Raw genomic sequence first — 19,607 nt, 5'->3', positions numbered from 1 at the left:
TTGCTTGGAATTTTTGATTGGGACAATATAGAGGAAGCTTTCCTCTGCATCTGTTATCAGTGCTGTGTCTGTCCAGGGAGTGCTGAATGTGAGTTCTGGGTTCTTCACCGATTAAAAGATCCTGGGGGATTAAAGTTTGAGTAACATACAGTGACCAAGAGAACATGCTTGAAAAACAGATAGAAAAAAAATATAAAGACACTGCTTTCTTGTAAATTTCTGATGGGATTTATTTGATATTGAAACAGCAGCATGTAAGAACAGTGGTCTGACAATAGGTTCACCAACAAAAGCAATTATTAATACTCCTGTATGTCTGGCTTTTGGATCATGCCAAAAGACTTAAAATAAAGTCAGTCGCATTGCTATGTCCCAAGCAAGATCATATACTACTGAAGTCAGCTGCGCAGACTGTTTAGACCGCTGCAGAGCTGATATTTGCCACTTTGTTTGATCCAAACACTTGTAATCCCGTAGACTAAACAAAAATGGTACAATAGTTATAAACACTTTAATGCTGACATTTGCATCTTCATTGATTCCAGTGATGAACTAGATATGAATCAACTCAAGTGACTTTGTCAATACATGAGAGAGAAGCTTGTGTTTTGCCCAACACCTTGCGAAAGCCACTGCGTCCACACAATAACCAGTTGGCTCAGTTTCCATGGTCTGCAGGCTGTTTGCAGTTGTTAAACTGAAATGTCATACTCAGCAAGGGACAGCCATTGTGGATGGGATTAACATGAACCCACCCCACCCTGCATCTCCGCATCGTGAAGCAAGTAGGAACTCCAGCTATGTTGGCATGGATCTGACTGTAAGCAACTCACAAATCCCCTGACTCACTTGCTTTTATTTTGAAGCGAACAGATTTATCCCTTCATGTTCTGCCCTTCAACCCCAAATGAGGTCACAGAGTTCACTCGACAACAAAAACTGACATATTTCCTTCACTGATCACATAGCAGCAGCTTAGGGTTGGACACTTTGATGTTGGAAGGGTCAGAGCTTCCAGTCCAATTCCTTTCAGATACAATTGCCATTCTCAAACAGTTCTGCCTGTGCCCGAGCGATCCAGATCACAGAGCAAGATTATGATTCAACCAACACCCGAGAAAGAAATATGCTATCCGATCATTATCATTTTGCTATTGACAGGAGCTGGCTGTGAACAAATGGGCTACCATCTCCCCATGCCAAGGTATTTCAGTGCTTGTTGTGCAACTTGGAGGTGGTATAGAACACAAGGTTAATGTGTAAACTGCAACATCACTGACTGACCGTTTACAGTTATGAGAAGGAGGGATTACTTCACTATTGCAGAGGCAAAGCTCCTCTTCAGTATTGTGTGGATTCTCCTGCCTGCGCCAGAGTGATGGAACACTCCACTGAGTGAGCATAAATGAATAGTGTTGCCATCAGGTTCAGCCCTGTCATCCTCTACTTTCACTCAAGCATGAACACACTCCCTTTCACAGCTGCACCTCTCAGCAGTGCTGCTGAACAGCAAATGGAGCCCCTTAGTTTAGGCAGGTTCATGTGCATGGGCACCTCCGGAAGGGTCACAGAATCCAATTTCAAAAGTGTGGCTCCCTCAATTTGTCTACAGCATGGTTAAGTCCAGGAGTGCGCAAGGAAACCTCATCAAATTGCAGGTAAATGAAGACTTGATGAGAGAGACAAAACGTCCCTCCTCTTCAAATGACAAGCGACTAAAGTTTTAAAAATCTAATGTAAATGCATTCTCTCTCAGCCCATCATTCTCACGGTTTCACATTGAAATCAGGAATCATTTAACAGGAGGGCATGCAACCACAGCTAACCGAACTGACAAACACAGATACCCAACACACAAACACGGATGGTCAAAACCTGACTGGTCCCAGCAGCTCTCGTTGTGATAGCCCAGGAATTTACAACCACCCCACCGCCCTGTGCAGGCAAGGGCTTGGCTCAAGATTGCCCCAGCAACCTCCCAAGGGTGAGCTCATCCTGACTGGAGCGAGCCTGATACGCAATCCCATCAAGTCAACACAGCCACTCCACACATTGAGAGGAAGTTTAACCGGAAAAGGGAAAAAAAAAACAACTTTTCTGTGACTGTTGTGCCTTTTGATGCAAACAGGGGGGGGGGGGGGGGGGGGAAATCATTCAAAAAAAGGAAGTGAAGGCAGGCATTGGAGCTCTCCCAAACAAATCACCACCTGTCCCAAAATTCCCCCTTCCTGTCCTTTCCCAAAATAAAAAGGCCATGCATTTTCACCAGTGGAAAACGCAAATTGAAATTTAAAAAAAACTCATGCTCTATCCAATCAACAACAGACTACGCACCAAATCCTGAGTGATTTATGTAAGCAAAAAGGGGAACAGTTCGAGAGATGATATTCTTCCTCAATTTGACTTTTGTTTTCGAAGTGAGTTGTGACCCACTTGCAAACCTGTTCTTGAACTCTGCAAAAGCCATGGTCTGGTCTGGAGGAACTCTGCAAGATTATTTTCAAGTTAGGGAAGAAAGATTGTGGAAACTAGTCACAGCAACCCGTATATATCTATAGACATACACATACACACACACACATTTAAATTGTCTTTCATCTGTATCAAACACATCTGCAAAGAGGGACAAAAACAGAAATACTAACAATTTTGCCTCTTGGATTTTCTTCTTGCTGAAACCTCTTCTGATAAAGGTGTTTTTTTTTGCCTATCACTGATAGTTAGTCAGTCCCATAATCTCAGTTAGCAGTGAACGAGTTCACAATACAGTTTTCCAACTGTACTCCGTAGAGTTGGGAGCAAGATCAAAGAACTGCAGTTGGCGATGATCCGAAGACACCAGAGATGAGGAAAATAAACCCGTGCTGTGCCCAATCTCCCTCCTCTCCCCAAGGTTCCGAGTCTGAAACGTTGTCCTCTCGGCTGGGCCTCAGTAAAAACGCTTGCGGCTCTGTTCTTGCCACTTCTGGAACACTATGATGCCGATCACGGCCAGCACCATCAGGCCAACGAGGGAGAAGAAAACAATGAAGAATAGGGTCAAACCACTCATCGGCTCGTAATCCAGGTCATCTGCGTAAGGGAGAAGGAAAAGCCAAGCTAGAAATAAAGTGACCTCGAAACAACAAGCAGAATACTGGGGAAACTCAGCAGGTCTGGCAGAGAGAGAAACACAGTAAATGTTTTGAGTCCAGTGTTATTTCTTCAGAACTCAAAGCAACTTTGAAAGAAGTCACAGTTGAGATTTCCACAGGGAGGGCTGGCAGTTGTTGATTTAGTCATAGAGATGTACAGCACGGAAACAGACCCTTCGGTCCAACCTGTCCATGCTGACCAGATACCCCAACCCAATCTAGTCCCACCTGCCAGCACCTGGCCCATATCCCTCCAAACCCTTCCTATTCATAGACCCATCCAAATGCCTTTTAAATGTTGCAGTTGTACCAGCCTCCACCACTTTCTCTGACAGCTCATTCCATACACGTACCACCCTCTGTGTGAAAAAGTTGCCCCTTAGGTCTCTTTTATATCTTTCCCCTCTCACCCTAAACTTATGCCCTCCAGTTCTGGACTCTCCCACGCCAGGGAAAAGACTTTATTTATCCTATCCATGCCCCTCATGATTTTATAAACCTCTATAAGGTCACCCCTCAGCCTCTGACGCTCCAGGGAAAACAGCTCCAGCCTATTCAGCCTCTCCTGATAGCTCAAATCCTCCAATCCTGGCAACATCCTTGGAAATCTTTTCTGAACCCTTTCAAGTTTTACAACATCCTTCCAATAGGAAGGAGACCAAAGCTGCACACAATATTCCAACAGTGGCCTAACCAATGTCCTGTACAGCTGCAACATGACCTCCCAACTCCTGTATTCAATGGTCTGACCAATAAAGGAAGCATACCAAACGCCTTCTTCACGATCCTATCTACCTGCGACTCCACTTTCAAGGAGCTATGAACCTGCGCTCCAAGGTCTCTTTGTTCAGCAACACTCCCTAGGACCTTACCCTTAAGTGAATAAGCCCTGCTAAGATTTGCTTTCCTAAAATGCAGCACCTCGCATTTATCTAAATTAAACTCCATTTGCCACATCTCAGCCCATTGGCTTATCTGATCAAGATCCCGTTGTAATCTGAGGTAACCTTCTTGGCTGTCCACTACACCTCCAATTTTGGTGTCCTCTGCAAACTTACTAATTGTACCTCTTATGCTCGCATCCAAATCATTTATGTAAATGACAAAAACTCGTGGACCCAAGACTGATCCTTGTGGCACTCCACTGGTCACAGGCGTCCAGTCTGAAAAACAACCCTCCACCACTACCTTCTAGTTTCGAGGCAGTTCTGTATCCAAATGGCTAGTTCTCCCTGTATTCCATGAGATCTAAGCTTGCTAATCAATCAGTCTCCCATGGGGAACCTTGTTGAACACCTTACTGAAGTCCATATAGATCACTTCTATTTTTCTGCCCTCATCAATCCTCTTTGTTACTTCTTCAAAACAACTCAATCAAGTCTGTGAGACATGATTTCCCACGCACAAAGCCATGCTGACTATCCCAAATCAGTCCATGCCTTTCCAAATACACGTACATCCTGTCCCTCAGGATTCCCTCCAACAACACGCCCACCACCAGTGTCAGGCTCACCGGTCTATAGTTCCCTGGCTTGTCCTTAACACATTTCTTCGAATTAATTCTCGCCTTTCCACTCCTTCTGATAAAATAAGGAGCAGGCATTCTCACGAAAAAGTAATTGGACAGCTCTTCCAAACAGCCAGCACAGGCACAAAGCGTCAAATGGCCCCGTTCTGTGCTGCAAGATTCTAAGGCTTTCTGTCCCTGTCCGAGAATGTTGAACATTTACAGACTGGTGTCTGTTCTTTGCAAGTGGAAAGTCAGAACAATTTGTTTTACCATCTTCAAACTTGAGGTTATCCACACTTGGAACCAGCACGATGTCATCCAATTCAGTCTCCTCAGCTGTTCGTTGCACTGTCAGTTGGTAGACCTTTACTGATATAATGTCATGATTATCTACAAGGGAAAACATGTTGTTAAAAAAGGGGTCAGAGGACCTGGTCATGTGTCACTCACTCTAAAATTACACTTCCTCCCTCTTGGCCAGTTCAGTTTCGGCCCCGAGCTCCCGATCTGTGGCAGAACCCACTCCTCACGGTCCTTGTCCTGGGTGTGCCAGCCCTTCTTTGGTAAGACAAGCAAAGACTGCTTCTGAATTTAAACCTCCCTCTGCAATCGTCACCACCTCTTCCCTCTGAGAAGAGAAGTCTGGTCACTGGCAGTGCACCCACAGGCCAGGAGGACAACAATGGGAGGAACCACGGTGTCTTTAGCTGAGTTTTTGACGAGGTTCTGCACAGTAGACTACTGAGTAAAGTTAGATCACGTGGGAGAGCTTACCAATTGGATACAAAATTGGCTTGATGGTAGGAAACAGAGTGTGAAGTTTAGTTGTTTGGATTGGAGGCCTCTGACCAGCAGTGTTCCACAGAAATCAGTGCTGGGTCCACTTCTGTTTCTCATTTATACAAATGATTTGGACGAGAATATAGCAAGTATGGTTGCTAAGTTTGCAGACGACACCAAAATTGGTTGTCGGGGACAGTGAAGAAGATCATCTAAGATTACAAGAGATCTTGATCAACTGGGTCAATGGGCTGAGGAGAGGCAGATGGAGTTTAATTTGGACAAATGCGAGGTATGGTATACATTTTGGTAAAACAAATAAGGGCAGGACTTACACAATTAATGGTTGGGCTCTTGGTAGTGTTGTGGAACAGAGAGACTGAGGGATGCAGATGCAAAATTCTTTAAAGTTTGCATCACACATGGATAGGGTAGTTAGTAAGGCATTTAGCACGCTTGCCTTCATTGCTCAAACCTTTGAGCACAGGAGGGGGGGATGTCATGTTGAGGTTGTAAAGGAAATTGGTGAGGCCTCTTCTGGAGTACTGTGTGCAGTTCTGGTGGCCCTGCTGTTGGATTATTATTATTAAATTCGAATAGGTTCAGAATGGATTTACCAGGGTTTTCCCAGGATTGGAGTTATAAAAAAGCTGGCTGGATCGGCTGCGACTTGTTCACTGCTGCGTAAGAGGTTGAGCGTGACATGATAGTGGTTTATAAAAGCATGCGGGCCGTAGATAACGTGAATGGCAAGGATCTTTACCAGAGTGTGGGGAGTTCAAAACTAGGGGGCATATTTTTAAGGTGACAGGAGAAAGGTTTAAAAAGCACACGAGGGGCATTGTATTTTTAAACAGAGTGGTTCATGTGTGGACAAACTGTCAGAGGAAATGGTGGATATGGGTACAGTTACAACATTTAAAAGTCATTTGGATAAGTTCATGAATAGGAAAGGTTTGGAGGGATAAGGGCCAAACACAGGTAAGTGGGACTAGTTTTGTTTGGGAACATGGTTGACATGGAGCGGTTGGACCGAAGGGTTCCTTTCGATGTTGTGTGGCTCTAAATGTTCATATAACCAACTAGAAGGCAAGAAAACCGGCTGTTTTTGATCTAATTCTTGTGAAGTGGGCATTGCTGGTTAGACCAACATTGACTGTCTAATTCTAATTGCCCCTTGCCAAGGTGGTGGTGCACTGCAGTCACTATGGTGGCGGTAAACGCACATTGCTGTTCGAAAGGGTTTTGACCCAGTGACACTAAAGGATTGGTGATATATTTCCAAGTAAGAATTGTGTGTGACTTGGAAGGATGGCGTTCCCTTGTGTCTGTCTTATCCTTATAGGTGCTAGGAGGTTTGGAAGGTGCTATCAAAGGAGCCTTGGTGAGTTGCTTGCAATGCACCGTGCAGTTAATACACACAGCTGCTACTGAGCGTCGGAGGTGGAGGCACTGGATATTTGTGGATATGGTGCCAGTCAAGCAGGGGCTGCTTTGACCTGGACGGTGTTAAGCTTCTGAAGTGTTGTTGGGGCTGCCCCCATCCAGGGCAAGTGGGGAGTATTACATCACACACTCCTGACTTGTGTCTTGTCAATGGTGCGACAGGCTTTGGAGAGTCAGGTGGTGAGTTCTGCAGGATTCCCACCCTCTGACCTGATGTGGAAACTGCAGGATTTAAGGCGGCCCTGGAGTCCCTTGAATCCAGACACTAGTCCAACCATCCATCTCTCCTCAAAATGAGTCAGCCGTGGCCTGAGTTGGGAGGGTGTGGGTTCAAATTCCAGATTGACAACACCAGTGCAGTACTGAGGGAGTGCAACACTACTGGGGGCAGTCTTGGATTTAACTTTGAGGCGAAGCCTCATTTATTCCCTCAGTCTATGAGCAGGATACCATGGCAGTATTTCTAAGGTGACCAGGTAAGATCTGCCCAGTGCTCTGGGTCTATGACCTATCCATCAAACATTACAGAACAGAACCCAGTCATCATCACACTGTGGATTGTAGCAGCTTGCTCTGTCCACATTGGTTGCCTAACATCCCACCTTCTGACGTCGTTGGCCGCAAACCCTGTAATCGTGGAAGTTCCTAAATGCGAGGCCTCCCCCTCTTCTCAAGCACTTCTCTGGCTACCCGGTGCAAAGCAAGATCCAAGAAAGGGTTTAAACACGACATACCCGTCAAATCGCCAGTCGCTGATGAGATCCCAAAGTAGTAACCCAAAGGCAGTTTGACACCAGGAATGTCAATGCAATCTTTCCACTCGTTCTTGCCTTCAATGTTGATCATGACCTGCAAAATAAATTCGTCAACTCACTTCAAAATGTTGCCTGTCTGCTCTTGACATGTGACCAGAAAGCTGATCTTTAATTCTCTTGTACTAACAGGGCAGCCTGTATGCCAGGGTCAGCAGGATACAGAGGTCTGTTCAAGACAGGTTAACAATTCGATCAGCAGGAATTGAACAAGACACTACAGCAAACTGAGACAGTTAGCGCAGGGGGCCAGTAAGGGTCCCAAGGTTCATGTCTCAATCCAAAATCTGTAGCCCAATAAAAGGGGATTGGTCAAGTTGGGAAACCTCACATTTTGTTGGGAGCTGAAAGACTTGTTCCTTCTCTGGTAGCACTCACCGTGAGCCTCCGTTTCAGGTACCGAATCACCACAAAGGTGTCGTGATTGAGATTGCGCACCAGGGCGGTGCACCCTCCGATGGTGATGGGCCGTCCGTCTCGTGAGTGATCGTACGACAGGCTCCCATTGTTCACCATTGCTGAGATGTACGGGAAAATTCGCTGTGCGGCAAGAGGGTGGAAAAAGCAGGTCAATCCACAAACACAGAGCAATGAGCTCAACATCCTTCAAAAACAGGCCTAGGAGCCAATTGATTTCCAAACCGACAGAAAGGAGACAAATTCAATTCCTTAGTACAGGTTCTCTTAATCTCAAGGCGGTTCCTACTGTTACTTATTCATAAGTAATCGTTTGAACTCAGCACTCCAGGAGACTGCATCGAACTCTGTGGTGCAAACACACTGATTCAGAACTGAATGTGAGAGAATGCAGAAGGAATCCAATGTAGCTTTGACCATCAAGCTTTCAAACTCCTCCCACTCCCTCGCAGCATCCAACAATCTCCCCAGTCTCCCTCTGAAAGAAATCTTAGTCCCAACCAATGCCTGCGAGAGTCGCTCTGATCTCTCCACGCAATTGGGTGATGGTGGGTGGGAAGAAGACAGCACACCACAGGACACAAAGTTCAAACACCGCAAACTAATAGTTTTCCTTGCATTAGGATCGTATTTTTTTTTTTAAAAATGCAGTATGATAAACTCAAGACAGAAAAGCAAGGAAGTGAGACATGCCAGAGAGCACGGAGATTGGAACACAAGACTACCTGGTTGGAAGACGAATATCTCCTCTTCTTAGCCTGCACATCCCCGGTAACAATCCCAAATAGTAGCAATGAGATAAAACAGGAATTTCAATAACTTATCATTGCTTGGAGTCAACAGAGTGGCATGCAATTCCTGCAAACAGCAATCGGCTGCTGATACCGACCAGCACGCAACAAAACACGTGGATTTCTCTCACCACTCGGAGACTGCAGTGGCCTTTATGATAGCCTCGGTGCAGTCTTTCCAGGTGAGGCGATTCCAATGGATTACATCTACAGTGACCGATTATGAAATCAGGAAATGACTTGGGGAGAGGGATGTGGTTTTAATGTTATCATGATGGGGTCCATTTCTGATTTTGTCGCAGTCTGTTTGACCATGAGGGGAAAACTAGAAATAGATCAGAATTGATCACATCCCATAATTCTGGTAAAGCCCCACCTTGAGCACCATGCCCAGTTTTGGTCAATCTTTAGACCCCACTGAGTGATTTGTCAACTGGGGGTGGGAAGGTGCAACGGAAGAGAACTGCAACAACAGGATCATCAGCAAGAGAACAGGTCGAACTGAGGGAGTGCTGCAGTGCCAGAGGTGCCAGCCACTTAGATGCTAAATTCACAAAGTGGTGCTTTTGTGACGATTCGACGAGTATTTTGATCAGACTTTGGCGACCTCGCTGGGACCTGCTGAGGATCCTATGAATGGCTGCCAAACTCACATTTTTCAGTGTGCGTTTCAGACTGTCGGAAACCTGTTAGCCGTGCCAAGCAAACCTTCTGTACTCAGTGCGGAATGATATATTTTCCTGACTGCGACCACATGTGGATGTGAAGGAAACAGTGCTGGTAACTGGTCGGTGGAGCACAAGTGAGTGACTCCAAAGTGAGCGGGCGGGCATGTAAGTTTTTATTTTAAGATACAGGTTCACTTGGCAGCTAGGAAGGCGAATGTAGTGTTAGCGTTCAGTTCAAGAGGGCTGGAATACAAGAGCTGGGATGTATTGGTAAGGCTGGATAAGGCTCTGGTCAGACAGCATTTGGAATATTGTCAGCAGCTTTGGGCCTCGTATCCAAGGAAGGACGTGCTGGCATTGGAGGGGGCCCAGAGGACATTTGCAAGAAAGATCAGAGAGATGCAGGGCTTGTCATATGAGTAATGAGGGCTCTGGGTCTACCAGCCAGGGCAGTTTAGAAGGATGAAAGAGAACCTGATTGAAACTTACAGGATACGGAGAGGCCTGGATAGAGGGGGCGTGGAGAAGATAGTTGGAGAGACGAGGACCTGAGGGCACAGCCTCAGGGTGAAGGGATGACCCTTTCGATCGGAGAGTGAGAAGGAATTTCTTCGGCCAGAGAGTAGGGAATCTGTGGAACTCACTTGCACAGAGAGCTGTGGAGGCCGAGTCACTGAGTGTATTTGAGACAGAGACAGAAGTTCTTGATTGGTAAGGGATCAAGGGTTACAGGGAGAAGGCAGGAGAATGGGGTAGAGAAACATAGCAGCCATGATCGAATGACGGAGCAGATTCAGTGCACTAAATGGCCCGATTCTGCTCCTATATCTTATGGTCTAACAAAATTTGGTAATCAAAAGAAACAATGCTGCCGCTAATATCTTTGAGTTTTGCTGATAGATTAATCAAAACAGATTTTAAATTGATAATGTCATTATTTCACAACATCCTTGTTTCAACAAAGAGCATTGATAAAGATGTTTAGAATTCGATCATAATACTCATTTTTTATACTTAAGAGCAGCTAATTATTACAATGTAGACTGCAATCCCTGAGCTCACCTCCTGCTGTTTCTCTTCGTTGGGGTAGGTATCCATGAATATTCCCAGTCCGGAGAACAGATCCTTACTTCCGAACACTGTACCTGAAGGGGAGAAAGCATTTTTAAAAACTGTAAAACTAGATCCCTCTATCTGGGCATCGGGTTCCTCCCCCCCCCCTCCCTGCCCATTCACCGCCACAACTTCTCCCCCATCTCAAACAGATAGGTGGGCAACCTTTGTAAAGCAACTCTCCAATGGCAGTGGTCATTTAGGAACCTGGCCAAACAGACGTTCAAGAACAACTTGTATTTATATAGCACCTTTCATCGCATAAAATATACACAGGACCTTCACAAACAGATTCGAAAACAAGACATGACTGTGCCATGCAACAAGATAGTTGGTCAAAAAGGTTGGTTTTAAGCAGTGTCCTCAGAGAGGGGAGACAGACAGAGAGAGATGCACACAGAGAGACAGACAGACACAGAGAGAGAGAGAGAGAGAGAGATGGAGAGAGAGAGAGACACACACAAAGAGACAAACAGACAGAGGGACAGAGGGAGGCGGGGGAGGGGGGAGAGAGAGAGAGAGAGAGAGAGAGAGAGAGATGGGCAGAGATGTGTGTTGATGATTACAGAGCTTGGGGGCCAGGCAATTGAAGGGCCAGTCAATAACGATGGACCTATTGAAACCCAGGAAACAAGACCAAAATCAAAGGAGCACAGACACCTCAGAGTGGGGTGGGGCAAGAAGAGATTCTAAAGATTTTTGGGTGGGGGGGGGGATGCGGACATAGTTGGATTTGAAAAGAAGGATGAGGGTTTTAAAACTCAAGAACTTAGTTGATCAGGTGGTCACCCACGGGGTGGGTGACAGTACAAAATGGGACTCACCCTGAGTTAAGACACAGGCAGCAGTGTTCTCAGTGAGCTGAAGGTTAAGGAGGGTAGAATGTGGGAGTGTGTTGGTGTAACTGAGTCCTGAAGGAAAGACAAGGGTGTCAGCAGCTGATGAACTGAGATGGGAGTCAAATCGGGACAAGAAAGTCGAAGTAGGTGATCTTTGTCAGACAGGGATATGAAAAGATGACATGAAGATTGGTGAAATGATGGAGAGTCAGGCAGTTTGTCAAAGGATATAGATCAGTTGGAAAGTTGGGTGGAGAAATGGCAGAGGGAGTTTAATTCGGACAAGTGTGAAGTGATGCATTTGGGGAGAGCAAACGTAAAGGGAATGTAAACAGTAAATGACAGGACCCTTCGTAGCATTGATATACAGAGCGGTGCTGGGGTGCAAGTCCATCGCTCCCTGAAAGTGGCAACAGAAGTGGATAAGGTGGTAAAGAAGGCACGTGACCTGTTTGCCTTCATCAGTTGGGGCATTAAGTTTAAACATTGGCACGTCCAGTTACAGCTGTATAAGACTTCAGCTAGGCCACATTTGGAGTACTGTGTGTAGTTCTGGTCACCACACTGTGGAGGTTTTGGAAAGGATGTAAAAGAGTTAATCAGGATGTTGCCTGGTTTGGAGTATATTCTATAAGGACAGGTTGAACAAACTTGGATTATTTTCGCTAGAGTATTGAAGGCTAAGGGGCGACCCGTCAGAAGTGTGTAAAATTATGACAGACATGGATAGGGTGGATAGTCAGAGTCTTTTTTTCCCCAGAGGGCAGAAATGTCAAATACTAGGGGGCACAGGTTTAAGGTGAGGTGGGGGGGGTGGGGGAAGCTTAAAGGAGATGTGTGAGGCAAGTTTTTATTACAGAGGGTGGCAAGTGCCTGTAAAGCGCTGCAGGGGAGGTGGGAGAAGCAGATATGATGGCAACGTTTAAGAGGCATTTCGAAGCTGTATCAACAGGCAGGAAGTTGAGGGATACAGACCATGTGCAAGCAGCTGGGGTTAATTTAGAATGGCATTGTGATTGGCGCAGACATGGTCGGCTGAAGGGTCTGTTCCTGTCCTGTATAGAAAATCTATCTCAAAGTCAAATATGACACCAAGTGTTATCTCAAACAATAGGCAGGGAGAAGGATAGAGTTGGAGCGATGGAGGTCCTCGATATATACACTGGCTTAAATTTGCGTTTTGTATTTATCATCTTATTTATTATTGATATGATCCCAGCTTGTTATTACTAAGATCCCAGGCTGAAACCTGGCTTATTTTTACGGACAAGTTAGATCAAGGGATGCCCTGTACTCAAGTTTCCGTATTCAATGACTCTCTGGTCACTCACTGAAACATAAGTACGCAATGTTACAGAATTAACTTGAACAATGAATGAGAAGCTTATAAAGCAAAAGAAACAAAGATAAAATAGAACAGACTATTTGCCTATAATACAAACATAAACATTTTGAAACATGTTTAAACTTCATCCCTAAAGCTCTCCTTGCACAGTACTCACACCGGAACCCCTTCCTCTATCTAACATCTTGACAGGTTTAACTTAACTGTGACATCAACTCTCAATCTGAAAAAATTCCAGGGAAATAAAACCATCATACATTTGAACTCAAGTTTACTCAGCTTCAAATAAGATTTTCAAGATTATATTCAAACACATCCATTCCGGGTCTATTACAACACGTCTTATTTTAAGGTAATCTGTTGTCTATCTTCCCCCATTCTCAGGAAAACAGCAATCTTCATTCACCAATTTCTGCAGGACTGCACCAAACTTGCAAAACAATCTCACCCCGCCCCTCCAGCTTAAAAAAAAACAAAGTCCAGAAATTTCGAACAGAAATCCTGAAGTGCAATTGCTCAGAGCTAAATTTTTCACATGTACACAAAAGCCCATTAGTTTCCTGAGGCACTTCTCCATCGAGTTGTTTTTAAGAGAAATCACCACTGCTGCAGGAAAAAGACATACAGGTTACTCACGAAACTCTTCGGACACAGAAAAACCCATTCGTCACAGATTCAAAAATACAACTTCCAAACTTAACAACAAATGGAATTTAAATTGTTTGAGTTAGAAGGAGAAGCTGGATGGGCAGGGACCTTTTTCAGTGGAGTGGAGGAAATTGGGTGGGGGACCTTTTCGAGGTTTCTAAAATAATAAAGGAGACAGATAAGGTGAATGGCAGGTGTCTATTCCTTCGGGGGTATATTTTTAAGATGAGAGGAGATAGATTTAATTAAGATATGAGGAGCAATTTGTTTTTTTTTACACAGAGTGGTTCGTGTGTGTAATGAACTTCCTGAGGAAGTGGAGGATGTGAGTACAGTTACAAAGTTTAAAACACATTTGGTTAAGTACATGAATAGGAAAGGTTTGGAGGGACAAAGGACTGGTTGAGATTATGTTCGGCATGGACTGGTTGGACCGAAGGGTCTGTTGCTGTGCTCTGTGACTCGACATATAAATGACACACTTCACATCACGTTATTCCAGTTCTGATGAAATATCACAGACCTGAAACATTTGTTGTGTTTCTCCAAGATGTTGCCAGACTTGCTGAGTTCCTCCAGCACTTTTGTTGTGATTTCAGATTTCAGGCAACCATGATATTTTACATTTGCATTACGGTATTAGAGAGGGGACATTCTGATGGTATCTTTCCTATCGATGATTAGGTTCGAGTCAATAAATCCCAAGCAGGAATCTACATTCTAAGCATAGTCAGTAGCCCACTGTACCTGGAGGTTTCAGATCACTGTACCTGGTTGCATGCGATCTTTGGTATACCATATCGCAAAGCCGTCACCATTCAGATTTTTTTTCCCTTGGCCATGAACTTTGAAGTGAACCTGCACCTCCCAGTCTTGCATTAAACAGGCCTGAAGAGAGACAGAGGGAGCATGGGCAATTGCTGAAGGCATTAAATATGAAACCACAGCACAAGTAACTTACAGCACCAAGCCATTAAAAGGCAAAGTCCACACTGTTTCCTTGATTTCTGTATCTAGCCCTGTGTTAGGTCTGTCCTGGGAGTGTCTGATGGGGACACTGTCGATGGAGCTTTGTCTTAAAGAGTAGTGAGAGTTTTACTCTAGAACAGAGATCACTAAATGCAATACAGGCCCTTGCGCCGACCTGTGGAACCAACCTGAAGCCCATCTAACCTACACGATTCCATTCTCGGGGTCCAGATGCCTATCCAGTGACCATTTAAATGCCCTTAAAGCTGGCGACTATCACAGGCAGTGCAGTCCACACCCTTACTACTCTGAGTAAAGAAACTACCCCCGATATCTGTCCTGTATCTATCACCCCTCAATTTAAAGCTATGTCCCCTCATGCTAGCCATCGCCATCCAAGGAAAAAGGCTCTCACTGTCCACCCGATCTAACCCTCTGATTATCTTCTATGTTTCAATTAAGACACCTGTCATCCTTCTTCTCTCTAATGATAACGGCCTCAAGTCCCTCAGCCTGAATCCAAAGCTTCCACATCCTTCCGATAATGCGGTGACCAGAACTGCACACACAACACTCCAAACGTGGCCTCACCAGAGTTTTGTACAGCTGCAGCATGATCTCATGGTCCCGAAACTCAATTCCTCTACCCATAAAAGCAAACACACCATATGCCTTCTCAACAACTATCAACCTGGGTGCCACTTTTCAAGGATTTATATACCTGGACACCGAGATCTCTCTGCTCATCTTCACTACCAAGAATCTTATCATTAGCCCAGCACTCTGCATTCCTGTTGCTCCTTCCAAAGTGAATCACTTCACACTTCTCTGCATTAAACTCCATTTGCCACCTCTCTGCCCAGTTCTGCAGCTTATCTTTGTCTCTCTGTAACCTACAACATCCTTCGTTACTATCCACAACTCCACTGATCTTACTGTCATCCGCAAATTTACTAACTCATCCTTTTATGCCCTCATCCGTAGATTCACTAAGGGTGAGGGCATTTAAATGGTCATTGGATAAACATATGGATGAGAATGGAATAGTGTAGGATAGATAGGCTTCAGATTTGTTCCACAGGTTGGCGCAATATCGAGGGCTTCAAGGCCTGTACTGTGCTGTACTGTAATGTTCTTTGTTCATCCAGGTCATTTATATAAATCATAAACAGCAGTGGACCCAAAACAAATTCTTGCAGTACCCCACTAGTAAATGAATTCCAAGATGAATATTTCCCATCAACCACCACCCTCTGTCTTCCTTCAGCTAGCCAACTTCTGATCCAAACAGCTAAATCACCCCTAATCCCCATATTTTGTGCAATAGCCTACGATGGGGAATCTTATCAAATGCCTTACTGAAATCCATATACACCACTTCAACTGCTTTTCCCTCATCCACCTGTTTGATCGCCTTCTCAAAGAACTCAATAAGGTTTGTGAGGCACGACCTACTCTTCACAAAACCGTGTTGACTATCCCAAATCAAATTATTCCTTTCTAGATGATTATAAATCCTAACTCTTATAACCCTTTGCAACACTTTAACCACAACCCAAGTAAGGCTCACAGGTCTATAATTTTCAGGGGTGTCTCTACTGCCCTTCTTGAACAAGGGAGCAACATTTGCTATCCTCCAGTCTTCAGGCACTATTCCTGTATACAACGACATAAAGATCAAAGCCAAAGGCTTGGCAATCTCCTCCCTGGCTTCCCAGAGAATCCTAGCATAAGTCCCATCCAGCCCAGGGGACTTAACTATTTTTACACTTTCCAGAATTGCTAACACCTCCTCCTTATGCATGTCAATCCCATCTAGTCTATGAGCCTGTATCTCAATATTCTCCTCGACCACATTGTCTTTTTCCTGTGTGAATGCTGATGAAAAGTCTTCATTTAGCGCTTCCCCTTGCGCTTCCCTATCTCCTCAGGCTGCATGCATACCTTCCCACTACTATCCTTGATTGGCCCTAATCTTACTCTCGTCATTCTTTTATTCCTGATATAGTAATAGAAAGCCTTAGAATTTTCCTTGATCCTATCTGTCAATGACTTCAAATGTCCCCTCCTGGCTCTTAGCTCTCTCTTTAGATCTTTCCTAGCGAACTTGTAACTCTGAAGCGCCCTAACTGGGCCATCACATCTCACCTTCACATAAGCCTTCTTCTCCTCTTGACAAGAGATACAACGTCCTTTGTAAACCACAGCTCCCACGCTCGACAACTTCCTCCCTGCCTCACCAGTGCATACTTATCAAAGACCCGCAGTAGTTGGTCCTCAAATAAGCTCCACATTTCAATGGTGCCCATCCCCTGCTGTTTCCTTCACTATCCTATGCATCCTAAAAGTTGCCTCCAATCTCTGCATTCAATCCCATGTTCTCCCTATCCTGGGAGTGTTTGAAGGGAATAATATAGAGAAAGCTTGACTTTCAGCGAAAAGAGTAGAGAGAGATTTAATCTGTATCTACCCTCTACTTAACCTGCAATTGTTTGATGGGGTGAGTGTAGAGGGAGTTTTTCTGTGTGCAAATCACTGCTGTATCTGCCCAGTGATGTAATGCCTGGGTTCTTCAAATGATTATTTTTATTGCTTAACCATGCCTTTTCATGTAGCTTTGTACTGACCAAGATAGATAGTTAATGCACAAGTTACAAACAAAACCTAGCCTTGGCTTTCCTATAACTTTGCTGTACTTGTCTGGGGAGTGTTCAGTGGGACAGTGTTGAGTAGGCTTTACTTTCTGCCAAAAAAGTAGAGGGTGCTGTCCCTCTCCTGGGAGGGATGTGTACAACATTGAAGGAGCTTTACTTTCTGTTTAAGAATAAAGGGAGCTGTAGACTGTATCTAACCCTGCATTGTCCCTGTCCTCAGTCCATTTGATGGGCACAAGCTTTACTCTGTATCTTTCGCCGTGCTGTTTGTGTCTTGGGAGTGTTGATGGGAAAAATGTGGGGACCGCTTTACACTGTACCCAGTCCATTTTGTACTCACCACATTGATGCTGACACTTGTGTGGAAAGCATTTATTTCCCTGTGCTAACAAGCTTATTCCAAGACCTACAAATACATCAAAACGTGGAATGAACCCTTACTACACGATTCCAGATGGCTCCTTGTTTGCTCTGAAGATCGGGAGTCAGTCGTATAAAATGGGAAGTCACCATTGTGTTTCCCTGGAGGTCCCAGTGAGTGTTAGAACCTGTGGCTCCCACACCTACAAGAGAGAAAGAAACAAGCAGCACTTAGCTGGGAAGAGAGCCAAAAAAACAAGAGTGGGCTCTTCGACTAGATCATGACTTTCCCGGCACTGGGTCAAAATCCTGCAACTTTGTCACTCTCAAAAACGTGAGTGGAAGAAGATGTAGGCTATTCAGCCCTTTGATCCTGCTTCTCCATTCAATAAGAACTTGGCCGACCTGATTACATCTTCAAATCTGCACTCCCAACTGCCCGATAACGTTTCAACCACTCCCTTGGTTATCAAGAATCTATTTCCACCTGGACTACAATCAAAGGACTCTGCAAATTCTGCCTTTTCAGGAGGAGCATTCCAAAGGCTCATCAGCCTCAGAGGAAAGAATCACCTTTCAATGGATAACCTCTGATTTATAAACAGTGACCCCTGATCCGACATTCTCCCACGAGGAGAATCCACATGCACCCTAGCAGGACCTTACATCTTTCAATCAAATCACCTCTTCATCTTCTAAATTCCAGCAGGGACAAACCGAGTCTGACCCCAACCTTTGCTCCCAAGACACCCTGCCCTTTACCAGTATTCGTCTGGTAACCCTTCCCTGAACTGCTTCTAGTTCAGTTTAATCATACTATACAGAGGAGGTCCTTCAGCCCATCAAGTCTGCACTGACAAAAAAAAATAGTGTAAATCTGCACTCCTTCCACTTTCCAGCACTAGCCCATAGCCTTGAATGCAATCACATTTCAAAGTCCTCATTCAAGTACTTTTTAAAAAGTTGTGAGGAGACAGGGTGGCACAGTGACTCAGTGGTTCGCACCGCTGACTCACAGCGCTAGGGACCCAGGTTCAATTCCTGCCTCGAGCAACTCGCTGTTTAGAGTTTGCACATTGTCCCCACGTCTGTGTGGGTTTCCTCCAGGTGCTCCGGCTTTCTCCACACTAAATTGCCCACAGTGTTCGGTGCATTAGTCAGGGGTAAATATAGGGAAGGGGAATGGGTCTCTGTGGGTTATTCTTTGGTAGGTCAGTGTGGACTAGTTGGGCCAAATGGCCTGTTTCCCTATTAATCTAATCTACCCTCCCTAGGGAGTGCATTTCAGATTCCCACCACTCTGTTTTCTTTTTCCCCAAATTCCCTCTAAAGAGGGAACTTCCTGAAAGAGATGGCCCTTGTCATTGGCCCTTCAACTAAGGGGAACAGCTGATTTCTAACCAACCTGTCCATGCTTCCTCATAATCTTGTACACCTCAAATCGGACCCCTTCAATCTTGTCTGCTTCAAAACTTGTGAGTTTATCCTGCCTCTCTGAACCTGGCCTGCCCTCTTTCGGGATCTTTGGACAAACACCCCCAAGATCCTGCTGTCTTGTTCCTGAAGTTCCTCATATCTCTCTTTACACCGTGCAGATCTCGTCTCTCTAATTTTCTATGTGACAGGACTACACTCCCCTACTTTTGTAGTCATCTCCTGTCCATAACCAATAAGGTCGTTAGCTTTTCTAATTTACGGTTGTGCCTGCATACATTTACACAGCGCCTCTCCATCCCTCACTGCATAACATGGCGACCAAAAAGTGCACAGGATCCCAATAAAGTCTATTCTCTCTGAATGTGGTGATTGCCATCCCTGCATTTTACCCCCAAGGGTTCGAGGGGCTTTGCTCGGAAGGGATTGGATGAAGTGGGCGGGGTAGGTGGCCTGCAGGTAATTCGTTGCAATCCGTTCGAATGTTTGCAGCAGAAGGGAGGGAGAGAGGGAGGGAAGGTAAAGGCAGCCCTTACCCTGGTAGGGTTTCACCAAGCTGTGCTCTCGCTTCAGATACTCCTCTGTGCCGGAGTCCGCCTGGCCCGGGCTGAGCACAGCCGCGAGCAGACAACACAGTCGTAGCCAGGGCAGCGCCATTGTCGCAACAGCTGAGCGAGTTCCCCTCCT

The 19,607-nt window shown here is 45.1% G+C and overlaps 1 protein-coding gene across 3 annotated transcripts; it reads right to left on the bottom strand.

Annotated features, from left to right (window-relative positions):
* Positions 1-214: 214 nt before the first annotated feature.
* On the bottom strand, positions 215-19,605 carry LOC140459764 (VIP36-like protein). Of its 3 annotated transcripts, XM_072554269.1 has the most exons (9): positions 19,457-19,605; positions 17,568-17,689; positions 14,274-14,391; positions 10,621-10,703; positions 8,825-8,857; positions 8,061-8,222; positions 7,605-7,719; positions 4,915-5,034; positions 215-3,072 (listed from the first exon to the last, which is right to left on the bottom strand). In XM_072554269.1, exons 1-9 carry the CDS (start codon positions 19,575-19,577, stop codon positions 2,930-2,932), a joined length of 1,017 nt encoding a protein of 338 aa, XP_072410370.1. In that variant the 5' UTR covers positions 19,578-19,605; the 3' UTR covers positions 215-2,929. The 3 variants fall into 3 exon arrangements, with proteins under 3 accessions (XP_072410370.1, XP_072410371.1, XP_072410372.1); XM_072554270.1 differs by lacking the exon at positions 8,825-8,857; XM_072554271.1 differs by lacking the exon at positions 19,457-19,605 and having other exon boundaries at positions 17,467-17,604.
* Positions 19,606-19,607: the final 2 nt, after the last annotated feature.

This window comes from Chiloscyllium punctatum, chromosome 35, assembly GCF_047496795.1.
Source record: "Chiloscyllium punctatum isolate Juve2018m chromosome 35, sChiPun1.3, whole genome shotgun sequence".
NCBI classification, from domain to species: domain Eukaryota; kingdom Metazoa; phylum Chordata; class Chondrichthyes; order Orectolobiformes; family Hemiscylliidae; genus Chiloscyllium; species Chiloscyllium punctatum.
This window is presented reverse-complemented; position numbering and strand designations above follow the sequence as displayed.